Source organism: Juglans regia, chromosome 9 (genome assembly GCF_001411555.2).
Source record: "Juglans regia cultivar Chandler chromosome 9, Walnut 2.0, whole genome shotgun sequence".
Classification (NCBI taxonomy): Eukaryota; Viridiplantae; Streptophyta; class Magnoliopsida; order Fagales; family Juglandaceae; genus Juglans; species Juglans regia.
The window spans coordinates 19,571,120-19,590,042 of NC_049909.1; the positions used below are offsets into that span (position 1 = coordinate 19,571,120).

An 18,923-nucleotide genomic window follows, 5' to 3' on the forward strand; every position below is an offset into this window, starting at 1 on the left:
TGGTATTTACAAAATTTAAAGTGGTAGGATCAGGAAAAGAGTCATAATTGGATTCAGAGGTGGGGGCTGTTGTGCAGAGTCTGATCTGCAAGAATCGGTATTAATTGAACTGAAAGATTAGAATGATCATTTTGAGGTGGCATAGCTGCTGAAATATTAGATAATAAGTTAATAGACATAACTGCATTAGGAATTATCAGTGGTTTATCAAATCATTTTCCATAAATAATAGTCATATTGAGAATAATAAAGAAATAATAGTAAATAGTTTGTAAATAGTAGTAAAGTAATCTGAAAATATTTGATAACAGTTGTATTCCCAAACAAACCCTCAATTTTCTCCCCTCATGTGTTTTTTAAATAAAAAAAATTTTCAATGGATTTTTTATTTTTTAAATTATTTATCAAGGCAGACAGGAAATCAATTGATTTTGATTTGGACAATGCTACCGTGCCCACCAAATGTGCACCCCAAATATGCACACAAATACAAATGGTTTTTTTCTTTTTCTTTTTAGCATTTTATAAACACCCTTAATCATTAAGATTTTTTTTAAAAAAATATATAAATTAATTAATAGTCACTTTTGTATCATTTATAAGAATATATATATATATATATATATATATATATGAGTATGGGTACATTTGTGGGCATATTTGGGAGTCATACTATCATTTTCCTTTTTATTTCCTAAATTATTTATCAAGGCAGACATGAAATTTGATAGAAGCGAGTTCATGTCTAGTTATATGGATTTAATTACCGATGCATGAATTATAAGTAAATGGCGGCAAAAACCATAGGTTATCTATGCATATAATTATACAACCAGCTATGTATCTAATTACAAACCGAAGAGCCACCCATGCATAGATCAGAGAAATTTATAAGGGAGGGGCCGGGGAAGGATAAAGTGATCGGAAGATCATGGCTTGCAAAGACTAAGAAAATAGTAACGATAATAACCGTAACAAATTCAACATACACTAGAACCTTCCTCCTCGAAAAGTAGCAAGTTTGTTTTACAATAAATTCAAGCTAGCTAGCGCCAAAACATGTTATTCACAATCTAAAACATGAACAGCCTGGCTTTTCAAATCAACAGTCATGGTGCAGTTCATATCCGCAGTCTTGCGCTTCTTCATCATCTTCATCAGCGTCACCTTGCCTCTCAATCTCGCAAGGCATGTCAATGTCAAATTCCCGGAATTCAGCTCATTGTTCAACTCTGCACCATCTGTGACGACCCCATTCGAGCTAACATCGATCGTAACGTTCATCCTTTTCGTCTTCCTAGCTTTGGCACGTCCCTTGATAATATCTCCATCACCCACAACCACATTCTCAAAAGTTACGTTAGCAGTGCTTTTGTCAAACCTGAAATGCCCGAAATTCTTGTTCTTCACTGCAATTTCAGCATTCAAAGTCACGGTGAAGAAGGCCGGAGAGTTTGGTGCATTATAGGTGAGGTTCTGCACCGTCACGGATCTTATCCTAACGCTAGGAGTTTTGATGCGCATCACTGTCAATGCGAAAACCAGAATGATTATGGTCTGGAACACGACCCCAGCTATGATATATGCATAGCATTTCCTGTTCTGCATGTTCTTGAATTTCTCCGACTCCAACATGGCTTAGCACCTGATTAAGCGATTCCTTTTCAGCCTTTTCGCTGGATTTGTAAAAGTAAATTAATTAGCTGTTTTATGTTATTGGAGTTGGCCGATTGCTTGATTTCAATATATAACTATAGGGAACCAAGGAGTTAGCATACATTAATTCTAATTTAGTGATCTTCGTGGAAAATGAACATGATTAACGTGGAAGTAAGAGTTTTCTTATTGGGCGTCATGATGAGAATGAAAGATCTTCGTAGCCCTCTGGTTATTCATGTCAAATGTCAATAGAGGCTCATGGACGGTGTTAAAAGTATTGAAAATAGGACTGAGTGAAGCTTCCAATTAGAATTCCCCACAATTATTCTTACCTGAACATTTTTTAAAATTTGGAGAGAGAGAGAGAGAGAAACATAGTACGTGGATCGATCTCGCTACATCTAATATCAGCATTTCTCTATAAATACTATTTTATACAGTACGATTAACGCATTATATCTATCTCTTTTTAAATTAATGTAGAAAGAGTTCAAATCCACTTTAGAGAACAAATTATGGGTATATCACGGCCTTCATGCATGGCAATTCGAGAGCAAATGCATGCAACCTTCATGGTGTTGTAAAAAAACGATGACAATAAAGTAAAAGTAAACACGAAAGAACAAGCAATCACATACGACACAATGATTTACATGGTTCGGTAAATTGCCTATGTCTACGGAAGCTGCAGACGATTTTTATTTATTGAAGAATCACAATACAATAGTGTGAGGTGGCTACTATTCACTCAATACGGTCACAAGTCAAAACATATTAATATATATACTCCATGCGGTAGAAACCTTAATAAATTCAGAAATAGTGATGTTCGCTCGAGTGGCGTGTCGAGCCAACATCGAGCGGACCTATTTTGCTGGAATTGCTCGAGCCATGTGTCGAGAGGCTCTTCAAGTGAACTCTCTGACATCCCTCTGCTCGAGCGGTATGTCGAGCGGTGTCAAACGAACTCTCTGACTTACCTTTACTCGAACGAACTTTCTGACTTATCTTCGCTCGAGTGGCTAGAGACTCCGCTTGAACGGTGTGGATTAGATTCTACAATACTCAACACATGGCAATTGGTTCACACGTACCAACTATCAGAAACAAGTCGACGTAGAGAGTTGACAATAGGGCCAATTGGACATCAAATGAAATTTATTCCTGCAAAAGCGTGTATTTTTTTATTAGTGGCTCACGCGAGTCCGGAATATTGCGTACGCTATGGTCCAAGCTGAAGCAGGATGGATGGGGTTGGCACTTGGCAGCAGGCGAGGGGGCCTTGACTTTGGGGGTTCATCACACGGCTAGTCTTTTTCATATATCATGCCAAAGTTATGAAAAGCAAGTCAGGGTTAACTTTCGAGAAGCCTTACTCAAAATCCGAATTCACATGCAGTAAGTCAATCGCCTTGTTTTTATATTCAAACTTAATTGGTTTTGAATTACTCTATTGTTTCCTTTTGCGTTGATCGGATTCATCTGTCAAAATATCAGCATTAATTTGATGTGATATATGCATGGTATCATTAATTTATAATCTTATCAGCTTAGATGTGAATTCATCACATGAATGGAATCCGAAGAAATTAGGAGAGGTCGTTTCATTTCCTTAATAATAATTTATATGGATCGACCGGTGATATTGAAACAGTACCATTAATGAAACCGTGTTGACATGAGCTAATTAGTCTCGATCTGCATCTGAGCATATATAATATTGCAGTTTACACTCAGCGCCCTCTAATATTTTTCTCCCTATAGAAAACTTAGCACGCGTGAGGAGGAGATGGAAGGTATATTATTCTGAGTAATATTACATACAGTTGTGAAGTGCATAAACGCCGCAGAATCATTTTGAAAAATAGTAGAGTCTACTATTAAAAAATTAATTTTTTTATGCGAATTCTATATTTACTAACTTTTTTTTAAAGAAATTGTGCAGCACTTATGCACTCCACGACTACAAATATCATTTCTCATTTAGAATAATCATAAGTTGTATGAGTTTATTATCATTACTTTTTTTACCAAAATAAATTTTACAAAATGAAAACTAGAATATATAAAAAGAAAATCTCCACCTTTTGAAAAGAAATTTTAAAATTCATGAGACATCAAGAAAGGTTTTTTTTTAATGTACAAATTAAGTAAGAGCAATGCTAATTGCAAGTAAGTGCATGCATGCGGAAGATACACTACCGTTCACGCTTTTGATATATGATCATAGTTGATTTACTTTGTAAATCAAATTATATTATATTAATTGTCAACTGATCATCATATGTAGAGGATGTGTACTACCCCTTTCATGCTTGTAAATATAATTTTATATGATGAATTCAGGCTTATAAAATCGCTGCTTCAATAGTCCCGCGTACGTGACAAAAACATAGTGGTGAATGTCGACACTTTGCAAGTTGCAAGCATGAGTTTAGGGTTTGAATATTTTCTTTAGTGGGAATATTGGGTGTGAATTTTGAAAGGCCAACGATTCCATATATGACCACCAAACTATGAATCAGATTGATGACCAAAGATCAAAAAGCTATATATCTAGGTGGTAGGCTGACTCTTTCCATTGAGAATCATGCATTTAATTTGTTACTCATGAGGCGGCTGGTCATGCTCATGCATGTCATCTCAACATCGTGCTTTTATATATAATATAATATATAGTTCGCATAACTATTGAAAAAAGCTTTTTTCCTTTTGGCCAGTACAGAGGATCGATCGATCGATCGGATCCCCGAATATATATTTTACATATCTTTGTTCACTGATCATAAGAATATTCGTTATTATTTTATTAATAGTCCTTAATTTTCAAGAATACTTTCCGGCCAGCTCGATCGTCATGTTCAACGTTGTTAACAAGAAAGCTGGGCACTAGTCAACAACATTAATTTCAAGAGTTCTTATTGTCTCCAAAAATAGGAATTAAAAATGCTGGTATATATGTGAGACTATTTTTTTCTTTTTTAAATGAAATCCTACATTGGAAATATATAACATAAATATGCATGATTAATAATATATATATATATATATATATATATACACACACACACTATGATGGGTATTAAAAAAACAAACAACGTCTTGTCATGATATACCTATACCGATAGATCGATCATCATGAAATTTTTGAATGAAAACAATATGTTGAAATTAAATTCCTAGGTTAAGTGGTGGGCACTATGATTAATAATCTGCCTAATATGACAAGGTTTGAAAGTCTTCCAATTCTTAAAGCTGGTGATTCACGTGAAATCCTCATTTATTTTAAAAGTTTAAATTGATAAGAAAAATTAGATTAAATTATTTATATTATATTCTTAAAAATTTCCAACCCTCATATATGGGTTAAACTCCCACTTGATGAGTGGGTCTAACACGTTAAGTATTTAACTAAATTGAGTAGGATGTAAAGTTAGCTAGTATTCGAACTCAAAACTCCTGTTCTAATATCATATGAAATCAAAATTTATTTTAAAAATCTAAATTGATAAAAAAAAATATATTTAATTATTTATATTTTATTCTAATTAACAGTTCGTGACAACTAAGAAACTGCAAATAGCAAGCAGGTGGAGTACTGCTACGAGTTGTTGGTCCTAGAGACCAAAGTATATACTCGCTCTGAAATATTTTTGATCGATGGATAATGATTAAGTAGTAATTTCTAAGTACACATACGTGGTATATTTATTCTATTAGAATATCATACTAATTAAATTAATATTTATATAAATAATTTAAATTATATGAAATGTTGTAATAAGATAAGAGTAGGTCGACTGATATATGAAATAAATTGGCTAGGTGAAGACAGGTTTAGATTTTTTTTTTAAACTTTATAATGTAAAACGTGTTTGAGAGATCGCTTTGACCAGTACTGTTAGTATAATGATATGATATTGCCAACATAAGCTTCTATCAAGTATCTACAGTACCACGTACCATGTTTGCCTCTCGGTTTGAATAGACAGTTCAAATGATATGAGATGTTTTGAATAGTAATTAAATAAAATATTATTAGAATATATTTTTTAGTATTATTTTTATTTTGAGATTTGGAAAAGTTGAATTATTTATTATATTTTTATATGAAAATTTGAAAAAATTATAATGATGAGATGAGATGAGATGTATATCCAAACTGAGCCCGAGTCTTGTCCATGCCGCAAGCGAGCATTAAGCATTACTAGACCACTAATTAAGGATTAAACAATATTGTCAAGTCTGCCGGACAATGTCAAATTATACAACGTACGTCCTAGCTTTTCTTTAATCTTGATTAATCCTTGTTGCATATAATTAAGTGGGTTTTAATAGTAATTTAATTACCTCATAATTAATTTGTCACTTCATGCACACCTAATAATTACTTTGAACATGATAAGTTGAAATTTAGCCATCCATTCACATCAAGTAGTACTCCAAATTTGAATCATAAGTAGTACGCATTACTTCTTTTTGTCCATCTTTTAGTTAGGTTTTAAAATTAATGATGCCGATTGTTACAATATTTTGACATCAAAATCCAAAAGCTGTCTAAAAACAGATCATGTACTACGACTGTATATTTATGATCAATATGCCAAATAGTCTATTTATGATCTTTGCGATTGTTCATTCTCCATGACTTCCATGCCTAATAAGATCAGAAACCAAACGAAATCGATTACCCAAAACTAAGGCAATTAAGCAGATCTATCATGTAGATGATCCGATCATTCAATCGAAACCAAAAACGAAAAAGAAAAAACTAGTGGATAATTGTTACATATAAAAAGGCAAAAAACAAAAAAACTAGTGGATAATTGTTAATTCTTCTTATCAGTCACTATTCACTACCTTACAGCCCACACCTTATGAAAAAAAAAAAAATCAAGTGTGAAGGTGAATAGTAACTGATGTATAACAAAATCCTTAAAGTAATATATATATATAAATTTGAGTTCCAGGCCGGAATAGACTATTATATATATATATATATATATAAGTATATGTATCATGTGTGCACTTGCGTAAATTACTATACAAAAAATTAAGGGCTCGTTTAGATAGTGAAATCAAATAATATAAGAAGAGATAATTTTAGATAAGTTGAATAAAATATTATTATAATAATTTTTTTTTTAGAATTTAAAAATTTTGAATTATTTATTATATTTTATATAAAAATTTAAAAAAATTATAATAATGAGATGAGATGAGATGAGATGAGATGTTTTTCTATCTAGACAAACTCTAAAAGAGTTTGAGCTGAAGTTTGACGTTATCTAATTATCAATTTAGAAAAAGAATGTTACAAATTATTTTTTTTCTTGGCTAGCTTAATCGTATCAGGTACGTACGACGTAGCCTAAACGCCCATGCGCATACCATTGAGGACCATGACTACATGATACTGTGATTCAAAAGTCAAAACAGGTACAGTACTATTTTTTCCAACAGCAAACTTGAACTAATTATTAAGCAACTGCAATAATTTTCCACCTACCACAAGGTTTTCTTTGAACAAGCATTATTCATGATAAAAGGAGTTTGGGTCAGCTTTATTGACTTGATAAAAGCTGAATGTTCCTCAAAATATAAAAAATAAAAGCACTGAATGAATGGGTTAAAGATGAAAGAATCAGCTTTATTTGGCCCACAACTGTATCTTTTTTAAACAACGACCTACTTTTGGTTCCAATAATAAAATATAACAACTGATCACTTTTGAGTTTTGGAAGAGTAATTTTACTTCTCGTTTCATCTAATTATTATAATTTTTTTAAATTTTTATATAAAATAAAATAAATAATTTAATTTTTTTAATTTAAAATAAAATTAATATTAAAAATATATATTCTAATAATATTTTATTTTATTTTTAACTTTAATCTCATTTCATTTCATTTCCAAAAACAAACAAATCTAAATTTCAGCATAAAGTTAGTTTATAATTTTAGCAACCCCATAATTAGAAAGATTAATAGTGCTATAAATTAAGCTATTTAAATGTATCACATTCCACTAAATATGACGTGACACATCTAATGAAATGTGATACATTTATCATCATTAAATAATTATTTATTACATATTTTTTTATCATCTAATGGTGATGAATGTATCACATACCATTTAATATAATCAAAATAAGATAGAATGAGGGAGTGGTGTATAGAATTAGTCTTTATTTTATTATTGCCTCGTTCTGTTGACTTGATGATGTTCAGTAACCTTAAAATAAAAGATTTTTGTGATTTTAAATTGCTCGTGTATGTCATTTCCATCACCAACCGCAATTTGGGCTTTGGTAATATTTTTTTCTCTTTTTTCCCCCCACCATCTTACGGATTAATTTATTAAAAAGGTAATGATATATTTACAATTTTTTATAATTTAATTTAATAAATCAATATAATTATACCACATCATTTTAAATCATTTTAATTTTAAGTGATTACTCTTTCTAATATTTTAGAAAGCTCAATTTCTTTATAATTAATTTACAAGAAAGTCCAATTGTAAAACCCACAAAGCAGCCCATATATTTCTCAAGTTCTGTATTAGCGCGTTTCTCTTTTCTCTCTCTCTCTTGCTCACTAAAGATTCGGCCTTCTGCTCGGCCCGTTTCAAAGCCCGTAGATCAGCCCATATATTCATTGATCTGCTGATTTCCTCAGCCCCATACCTTCGAAGACTGCTCTTGATGAAAAAAATCATGCACATTGAAGTCGATTGGATTTCCAGGCAGCCCCGTGGCTGCAATAAATTTTTTTCAAAATTAAATCATTTGAGAATAAATTTAAATTCGTTTGAAAAATAAATGAGTTGATTATATTTATAAAATTTCATTTAATAATAGGTTAAAACTGAAATAAAAAAATAAAAAAGAGTCATTCATTATTTTAAAAGATATCTTAACTGATAAAACCGAATGTCAATCAATCGAGTATTGAGATAGGAAGCCAATTTTATTAAAGAGTATGAAGTTAATTATGTTATTGTCTAATGATACTTATAATTCCCTTCTCTCCGGTAAGGTTCGTACCAGGTATGTCGTTATTTGGCTTTCTTATATTCTTGCTTATACTCTTTTGAAAATATATATATATATATATATATATATTTTCTTCTCTAGTAGAGAATGTACATCCTATTGCCTAGAAATCGAATCGCCTAGCCCCAATTTTCTTATAAAGCAGAACATGAGGCAACCGATATACATCTTATATGTTACATATTGGACATAATTTAAACTATTTGACGATAATATGATTGCGTATAACAATACGAAGTTGATTTACAGATGATGTTCCTTATTCTAAGAACCAAACATGTGGACATCTTTGTCAGCATCGACACTCTCGATCAGAAAGGACTCCCCCCAACTAAGAAAATGTTGAAAAGTTTTGGAAACAAAAGGCCGATCCAATCGGTTCCCACCACTCCATAAACCTACCTTCTATGACTATTTCCAATCGTCTGGATAGTCAATCAATAATCATGCTTGGCCATATCAATTACTCCTTTTGTGGCTGCTATGCCATGTGTAGAAATCCAGAGCGGGTCTAAAATGGAAAATTCTATTTCTATATGCTATATTTATAGAGTAATGTTAGATACAATTATAAGTTATACAAGCGCCGCATACTCATTTTGAAAAAGAGTGAAATCTATCATTAAAAAATTAATTTTTTCATATAGATCCCTTATTTCTGCTACTTACATACTCTATAACTACAAATATCATTTCTCATATTTCTTTTGTATATTGCTTCAATTTGTTTTTTTTTTTTCCCTTTTTTCTTGTTTTTCTTTCTGTGTACATTGGTACAAAAAAAAAAAAAAAATCTGTAATAGATGGGAGTGTTAGAGATGGATTCGTGAAGTGAGGGTGTAAATAATAGAGTGACCCACGCGTTCTTCTAGAAATGCTCCTTGTGGAAATCAAACTTGGTAGGACCTTTTTGATTGAATTCGTAGCAGAGCTTGTTAAGTTCTTTGGCCAGAATCGGTGCCCCGCAATAGAATACCCCTAATCCATACCAACAAAACCATAATTACACCATAAGAAGAAAGCTATATAAATTCGCTAGTAGTATATATATGGTGGCTTCACTCACCAATTCTTGCAGAACAGTGCTTGGAACATAATTTGGAGAAAACTTTCTTCCAGTTAGGCCTCGCGAAGTGGGTTCGCACCTAATATTAGGGACCAGAAATGTTTAGTAAACACATGCAGGATTGTTTGCATATGTAACGATATTGTAGTGGTTGTGTGATTAAATTATAGAAGCATACTCCTTGGTATAAAGATGGCAATATTGATGGTGTCTGGAATAATAAAGATTATGTGAAATGGTAAGCGTTGATCGAAGTGTATACCCTAGTGCCGGAAACAATGTCGACTCCATTCTTGGCATGGTTGAGAGCTTGCACCATGGTAATGAGAGCCGATCGGGCGTCTCCTTCCTCGTAAACACTAGTCAGATAGTTGTGCATCTCAATAACACCCTAAATAAAATCGATATTTGACCAAGTTAGAGTCGCCAAACTAGATATTCAACAAAAAAATGCAACCAACGACAAATTTAAGCACAGGCATTGGTGGTGGGTTGTTCAGAGTTTTCTTTACCCTTTGATCAAGCTCGGCTACTTCATTCATGACTCCTTTAAACCAATCAAACGAGCCTTGCTCCCTAGTTACCCAGTAGAAGTAAGCGTTAGTGGTCTTCAGAGTTTTTTTCCTCTTTGGACCTGCTGCATTGACCATCTCAGGGTCTGTACTTCCAGAATTCAGGTCTGATATTCTACTGACATCTGAGATTGAATCCTGAACAGAAAGAAACTGAACTGTTAGTTTTAAGATAAAAACATTATTCCAAGGCATTGTGATGATTCTATATAATATAATATAGGACTGATTAACTAGTATGTACAATATTTGCAGGTTTAAAATTAAGAGAATGCCTTCACTAGTGATGTTGCAAAATAAAGCAGATACTCACTGCCTCCTCCTCCATTTTGACAATGTTGTTGAGCAGATCTTTTAGAATGCTGATAAAAGGTGTTGCACCAATCCCCAGACCAACAAGTAGCAGGACATCATATTTGCTATAGTCTTGTGCTGGAGCCCCATAAGGTCCATCTATTAAGAGCTTCGGTAGACTGTTATCTCCAGAGAGGAATTTTGCATATTAAATGATGTATTATGAAGTGCAAACTAAAGAAGGGAAGACATTAGAAAGAGATACGAAATGTACCTTTTCTTGGTTGTTTCGTCAGCCCGGAGAAGTCCACTCTTTCCAGCCCCAGGAGGCTCACAGGATTCAGAAAATAGCCTCTTAAGCTCTTGTGTCCAATCACCTAGCTGCCGAATGTGAATACTGAGGTAGTCGTCTCCAGGAGCAGAGGTAATGGAAAATGGATGCCTGCAATACACAAACCATATCATATTAACATCATCAAGAATCAAGAGAAGTCAGATACAGAGGGAGGTCTTCTAACATAAAGAGCCAAGTGAAGTCGAACACCAAGAAGGGAGGTCTTCTTGAGTTTTTCTAATTCAATTCTTCAGAGTTCAAATATCATGGTCTAAAAATAAGCCTGAGGCATTAAAAAGAAATCTAACTTTGTCTCAACTTTCTAATTTTCCTTTTCCTTTCTTGCCAAGATGCCAGGAATTTAGCACTGCAGGCAGCATGGTGATTTAGATACTCACCAGAAGTTTTTTATTTTAAAGAACTGTTAAAGCATCCAGCATATATTCTCACACACAGCACTTAAACTGACTACAAGAATGTCATTAAATATAAGTTAACAGCGGAAGTGGTAAATATATGAGATTTTCCCCAAAATATACGATAAGTGATCAGCAAAAGCTGCAATAACTTACCACTCAAAAGGAGAAACGGCAGGGCATTGGACAAACATGTACTGTCCACTCTTGTACTTGAACTGGGGTGACTTAGACATTTGCAACGTAAGAACATTTCCAGGATAGATGGCAACCTAAAAATTAGACAATTCAAGGGGGGAATTTTTAGCTCTGTCAGCCTTGAAATAAATAGAAAAACACCACGAGAATATCTATGCAATCCAAGTGGAAGGCATTGGCTCCAGTTGGTTGAGCTCCAGATGCCTTCCAAAAGCAAACAGTTTGCACAGTAATGCTTCAATCAAGCGGATATATGCAGCTTGAGTTTGTTGTTAAGTAAATGGCAGAGGCGGTTAGTAAACTGATCTTCTCACCTTCAGAAGACGGACACTACAGGAACCAGACCGGAAGTACCTAAGGGTCCTTTCTCCAGCATATAGTAAAACCGGAACAGCAAGATACATCCAAGTCTGCACGCAGGAACTCAATATGTTATCCAACTCTTCTAAGCAAAAGCAACGTTCGGCTACATCTGAAGATATATATGAATATCACTAGTCAAAGATATCAAAAGTATACCGTCTTAAGGTACCACTTGTGCACAAGATAGACGAATAAACCATGGATGATGAGCAACACATAGACAATGACAAATAGGTGGTGTGAATACCAGAAGGCATTGAAACCAGTGAGCCTATTGAAGGGCTTGGGTAGCTTGATATGATTCCGCCTGAACCATCTTGTTGCCAGTGTAAATGCAATCACCATCAAGATCACCATTAGAATTCCAGTCACACCTTCTACCCCTTTAACCAGGTCTATGTAATCGGGTTTGTGCACCCCAAAGTCATGATGAAGCTGAAAAGTGTCCGTATAGGTTCCCTCAGACAGGTGTACCAGTCTTGGAAAATCACATGCAAGGTGGTCACCGGCATGGAGAATGATACCAATTACAATGGCTGCAGCGATGGTCTGCAAGGAGCAGTTAACAAAAACAAAAATCAAAACGAATGTATTCAGAGGTAGACAGGTAGTCATACATCAAGTATTCTAATAGCTTTTGAGTTTGGTCGGCCGAGGTTTCCAACATATATATTGAAGGAAAATGTAAGCGTCCCGCTACCGGCTCCCGCTGGAGCTACCGCTAGCATTGATTTTGTTTTTTTGTTTTTTTACTTCGTAATTAAAAAATTATTTTTTTAATGATGTTATAATTATTTTTTTAAATATATTTAAAAGTGTTCAAACAATACATGTAAAAAAAACACATGAAAATAAATAGCAAGAATAAGAAAAATGATATTCTCACAACTGATTCTTACAACTTGATATTACTATTGAAATTTTTTATTTTATTTTTAATTCTTCTTTTTACTTAATGATTAAGAAAATATTATTTAATAATATTATATTTTTTTTATTTTTTTAAAAAATATTTTCAAGTATAAAAAAATATATGTAAAAAAAGATAACAAAAATAAGAAGAACAATTATATCTAACGGTAGCTCCCAGCTACCGCTGGGAGCGGTGGTCGTAGCACTACCCTATATTGAATTCAGGACCTCTACAACCTAACTTTTTCCTCCTTGCAGTTAACAGTACTCCACTGCAGCAAGTAATGGTACGTACTTGATATGAAGACTATTGAGATGTGGCTTGTTTCTATTAAAAAAAAACATTTTTATAGATTGTTCGCTCGAACGAAGTTTCCTACAGATTGTTAGATCGACAGTTGCTCAATAGTCAACTCGAGTTGGATGCCAACCCGTGAGTTCGCTCGTCACTCACTCGACACAGAACCAACCAGAGAGTTCATTCATCAATTGCTCGACACTCAACTTGAGCAAAATGCCAGCCCTAATGTTCGCTCGAGCACCGCTCAACACGCCACTCGAGCAAAAGTTCTATTTTAGGACTTCCGCATTGCGCTGTACAGTATAAATACATGTTATTTTTCTTTATATTGTGTCTTTGAGCAGACAGAACAGAGAGAAAACTCATTTTGTAAGATTTTGAGAGCTCATTGACTGTATTGGAACTTTTGAGATTGATGAGCGATTTATGATACATCTCTCGTACTCCATCTTGTGACAACGAATTCCTTGAAATCGACTCCGCCAGTGGAGCTTGTTCTAAGCAATGTTTTGCATACCGTACCGGTGACCATTTCGGTCAAGGTATTAAAACGAGATATTTATGTGCCGGTACCGTTTTGGATACCATTTCGGAATAGTCTATATATGAATAAATTATATATATATATAAATTATAAATAGTCTAATCTGAATTGGATGGTAAAAAAATGAGCTTACAATTTGAAGAAATAATAATAATAATAATTAAAAAAAAAAAGAGTAAAGGCCGAAGTATTTGCTGGTACAGACCGAAACGATCGAAATTCTGATCGATATGAAACTATATATACCTTTTTTATGTATCAACTACACCACAAAAATGGTATATTTCGGCCTTACTGGTCGATACAGTACGAAATTCAAAACTTTGGTTCTAAGCCAAACCACGTAAATTTTAGTGTTCTTTGTGTGATATTTTATTTAATTCCGTTATATATTTCAAATTAGCTATTAATATCCCGTTAATCCCAACAAAGACTCTAAACCAAACCCTTGAAGACGAAAAAGGTTACTAAGATGCAATATGATCCATATATGTCATCGTTATATTAAATTTAATTATTTAGATATGCCACTGATCAGTGTGTATATAGAAATGCACAGTTTTTAGGCAGATATATGATCTTTTGAATTATTCAACGACAACCTTGGACCTTTTGGTGTAAAATAATAAAATATAGCGCAGCCACGTCTATGGAAAAAAATAACTAGAAGATTTTTTAAAAGAAAATTATTTGTACATGTTTAGATTTTGTAAGTTCCGAACTATTATCTAACATAACAAAACTCAAAAAAAAAAAAAATAATACCATTTTTCTCATTATGGATAACATATTTTTTTTCTAAAAAACTAAGTGCATGAGAACTAGACACTTAAACAAACCTGTAATATCACTGATCTCTTCGGTTGGTGGCACAATTCGCGTCTTTTTCCATTTCTTGGACAAAAGAAAAGGTCTTAAAACAGCCAATCATGTTTTGGGATTTTAATTCAATTTCGTGTGAATGGGTGCAGTCCTATAACGACTGAGATCAACCTTTATGCTGACTTTAAATATGAAAGTCTCTCTAGAAGGGTCCTAGATATGAATTTAACGTATGAACAAAGCAATAATAAACGACCAAGAAGGATCGGCTGGGTGAGAATTGTACCTTGTGAAAATTGATATTGTCGTCAAAAGGTATAAAGTAGGCCAGTTTGGTGGACCTGAGCCAAGTGATGGTGTTTCTACAGACGGGCAAGAGAATGAGGGCCATGTTGAACTTAAGGGTCTCGGCCGCACCTTTGGCCGTAGTAAGACAATAACCCATGACTTCAAAGGCCCTTCTATTCTTGTACTGATAGAACTTCCATGTGAACAGTCCAACCATGATCATTATCCACAATATCAAGATCCAAATTCTCCTCCAATTCTCTTGCAAATAGTACAGCAATTTTGTGCTCCACCTTCTTATGGGGCCTTTCTTTCTCAGCCCTTGTAGGTTCTGGCTCAAGGCTTGGCTTGTGTAGCTCAAAGCTTGGCTGTAGTTTAGGTACGTGTCCTTTTGTAACAAAAGCGTTTCCAATTGCCATAGCTGCGAATCATCACCAACACCAAGCAACATGTATAAATTAAGCAGAAAAGTCATCACGAGTTTAACCATGTGGGGGACACTATGATCTAGAACATGTCAGCTAAATAGTGCAACATCTTTGATCGACAGTACAACACGCGTGCCTATGGGTATAATGATTAATTACAAAACTGGACAAAGTGACTCGCACATGGGAACGCTACTTTATACATGTCATACGGTGAATCGGAACTGTAGTAGGTCACCAGGCTTTAAAAAGGATGTGTAATGTTAGTTGCGTTTCTAGGAAGTAGAGTCTTGTATATTATTTTTTAAAAGAATGAAGTTATTATTATTATTTTTTTTTTTTTGTAAATTTTAGATTTATCTATTTTTTTTAAAAAAAAAGTATGGGAGACTTCCCCACAACAACAACAAGACAGTAAATATCATTTATCTTCTAATATCAATTAAATGTATACAATATTATTACCTTGTCCATACCAATATAATAATGCTTAGGTATATAAAATGTAGCCTGTAGTACTAAAGTTTTTTTTTTAACTTCAATCGGATAGTGATGTGCTTGAAAAAAAAAATCAACGCTGATATTAAATAGGGACCACATGATAACTCAATTATGTCTTCGACCAAAAAGACAGTCAAGTACAAGATTGAAACTCAAAAAAAAAATCATTGTCAATGAAGTTGATTATGGATATAAAATCCGAAACTAACCTGAAATTACAAGAAAACATTCAATAAAGAAACAAAATTAATTCGGGTTTACTGTAGTTAGTTCTCCAATGCATGCCTAGGCATAATTTGAGAATTAAAGACAACGAATTTTATATAATTATAGTACCTTTTTTTTTACTAAAACTCATGATAGTAGTACCACTGTAATATAGAGATGGGGGGGATGTGAGATATAAAAAACAACTTACCTCAATATAGCCAAGTCTTTCAGGGTCCAACTCCTCCATGATCAGAGCAGCATATTCCTCTGCTTGTTCCTTCAGTCTCGATAACTTGTTCGCAGAAGCACTTAGCATAATAATCTAAACCATCAAATAAAAACGAAATCGAAATTCAAAACCATTAAACACAGATTGAAATTGTCAATGACACTCGTGAAAAGGAAACTGATTGACCGCGAAGCCATTACCAACCCCACTGAAAATGACATTATTGCATCAACGAATTCTAATCTCCCTTGAAAACAGAGAATTCGAGACGCCACTGTCCACCTTGTTCTCAAGCACTTAAAAACCGACATTATAGTTCACTAACTCTTGGAAAGTCCATCTAACTAGATAATAAGATGCCTAATTTAGAACAATATTAGGAAACGTCATGGAGTACGAAATGTGAAGACCCTAATCCCTCATTTATAACGTTGGAGTGGTTAGTTCTTGAATTTCATGGGTTTAAGGTTACCGAATCCTGCCTAACGTTGATTTTTGTTGTAAGAAAAAAATATATATTTATAACCCAAATTAATGAGACCCTCTGATGAGTTTCGCAGTTTCATACACCAAGGCATGAAGTTAATTTTTTTTTTTTTCCTAGTCAAAAAAGGATTGAAGGGGGCAATTATAGTCACGTCCATTAGAGATCACTTTCCTACCATGACGTGACTATAATAGCAATCAATCTGCTGGAGAGCTAGATAGGAAGGCCTAGACGGCGAGAACCGCAAGCACTCCCTACAAGTCGGATCTGAGCCATAGTCTGATCTCAATCCCACTAGAGCATCGATGGTCTATGAGTCAATAAATCACCGATAATCCTGAGTGTTTCTCGTTGCGAAATTCGACTCCAGGACTGTCAAACTTATAGACTACTGAGCCATCACCCTAAGTGGTAGCCATGAAGCTAATTAATTATGCAAGACTAATTAATTTGAAATTACTAAAATCTTTTGACTCATCCGTACATTCTGTTTTTTTTTTAACTGACCATAATTTCAGTTCCTAGGCTAGTTGGCATGGGAAAAATCATACATAATTAAATAATTCAGGTATGATATTCCCGCAATTTCCATTGAAATATCGAAAAGAAAATAGGGAGACGTGCAGAGAAATTGTTTGGACAGAAACCTTGCCTCTTTAACTTCTTCTTCACCAATTCTACCATCTTCATTCTTGTCCACCCTGTAATATAATTAACATAATATCAAGTTAGTAAATTACTGTGAAGTAGTTTGCATAATTTACTTTTTAAAAATAATTTAATAAGCGTGAAAAATAGTTTTGTCCTTTCCATTCACGTAATTGATTGATCACGGGACTCTGATATAAACTTTTGAAAAAAAGAGGAAGTGGAACAATTAAATAAACAAAAGCTTAAACTGATGATTGAAACTAATTAAGTATGCGTGCGTACGCACATTTCGAAGAAGATCTGGAGACGTGAGTCGAAACTTTGATCGGTAATCTCGGACCAGAACTCGTAAAGCTCTTCCCTGCTAATCTTGTCAACCTTGAGCCTTCGTCTCCGTCCCAGAGCATCGAACAGCTCCTGAGCAAACTCCTTCGAATCTCTCATTCCTGAATAAATATTTATCGAAAAGTAAAGAAAAAATGGATAAGAGTTATTCCGGAAGTGATTTTTTCTTGCCAAAAAAAGAGAATATATGTATTTTTCGGACTGCTTAGGTCGGATGAGAATCATGAGTCTGAACCTATGCATTGCGCGAAATCGGAGCGGTAAAGAGAACCGTTTTTGGCGAGGTTATGGAAATTTCTTTCCACTTGGCTCCATGCATCGACGCTGTTGGTTTTGTTGCTGATGAATCGGAGTCCACGAAGCGCTTTCTGCGCGCCGGACCTATTCCGGTCGAGCTGAGCTCGTTCCCTCCGCAGAGCTCGAGCGGCAAAAACCGAGGCGAAACCGCTGCTCTCGGCTCCGGCGCTGTTCTGAACAGCATTTACCAACGCAGCAGAAGTCGGAAGCGGAGTACGTGATGCGCGGCTGTGGCTCCACGAAAACCGCCTCACCAGCTCGGCCCGCAGCTCCTGAGATAACAGCCGAAGGTTTCTCGACGAGCTCCTCTTGATCGAAGCCGACCTCGATGCAGGCGCCGACACCGAAGCAGCGGCTGTCCCGTCATCAATACTAATCACCGTGGCCGGCTCAACACTTCGAAGCACAATTGTATTATCATTCTGAAGATCGAGCGTGACTTCAACGAACTCTTCAGCGGAACTGTATTCAGTTCCAGCCGGCGAGGATCCAGTGCTCAACGCCGTTCCGTGGGGAACGGTGTCAGAGGCCCAACGGCGTTCGTGCTTAGGATTGCTGGCCTTCATCGTCCCATAAAACTTAAAAAACAAAAACAAAAAGAAAAATGCATATTACATACATATTTATATGTGTGTGTACTTGCGTGGAAGGATTTAATAACAGATTATTAATGGTCGTAGTTGCTAACTCGATAGAGAGAGAGAGAGAGAGAGAGAGAGAGAGAGAGAGAGAGAGAGAGAGAGAGGGTGACGATGACTTGGCGCGACGGAGTGTATTTTTTTTTTTTTTTTAAGGAAGGGTGAGTCGTCATACGCGTTGGGACTTGGGAATCTCTGGGAAAAGACACGTACGCGTCAGACGGAAAATGAGAAATCAGGTTAATTTATATAATTAAGAAATTTGAGCTTTGCTACACATTCAATATTTTTTAAAATTTTTAATTTTT

At 34.6% G+C, this 18,923-nt stretch overlaps 2 protein-coding genes across 2 annotated transcripts; both read right to left on the minus strand.

Moving 5' to 3' along the window:
- Positions 1-1,062: 1,062 nt before the first annotated feature.
- LOC108997310 lies at positions 1,063-1,635 on the minus strand. Its single transcript, XM_018973518.1, has one exon. The coding sequence runs from the start codon at positions 1,633-1,635 to the stop codon at positions 1,063-1,065; it is 573 nt and encodes a 190-aa protein (XP_018829063.1).
- Positions 1,636-9,453: 7,818 nt separating this feature from the next.
- On the minus strand, positions 9,454-18,648 carry LOC108997479 (respiratory burst oxidase homolog protein A-like). Its single transcript, XM_018973794.2, has 14 exons — positions 17,916-18,648; positions 17,622-17,781; positions 17,337-17,385; positions 16,177-16,290; positions 14,828-15,250; positions 12,119-12,511; positions 11,914-12,009; positions 11,558-11,673; positions 10,926-11,093; positions 10,671-10,830; positions 10,298-10,495; positions 10,048-10,176; positions 9,786-9,864; positions 9,454-9,697 (listed from the first exon to the last, which is right to left on the minus strand). The coding sequence occupies exons 1-14, from the start codon at positions 18,541-18,543 to the stop codon at positions 9,588-9,590; spliced, it is 2,823 nt and encodes a 940-aa protein (XP_018829339.1). The 5' UTR covers positions 18,544-18,648; the 3' UTR covers positions 9,454-9,587.
- Positions 18,649-18,923: the final 275 nt, after the last annotated feature.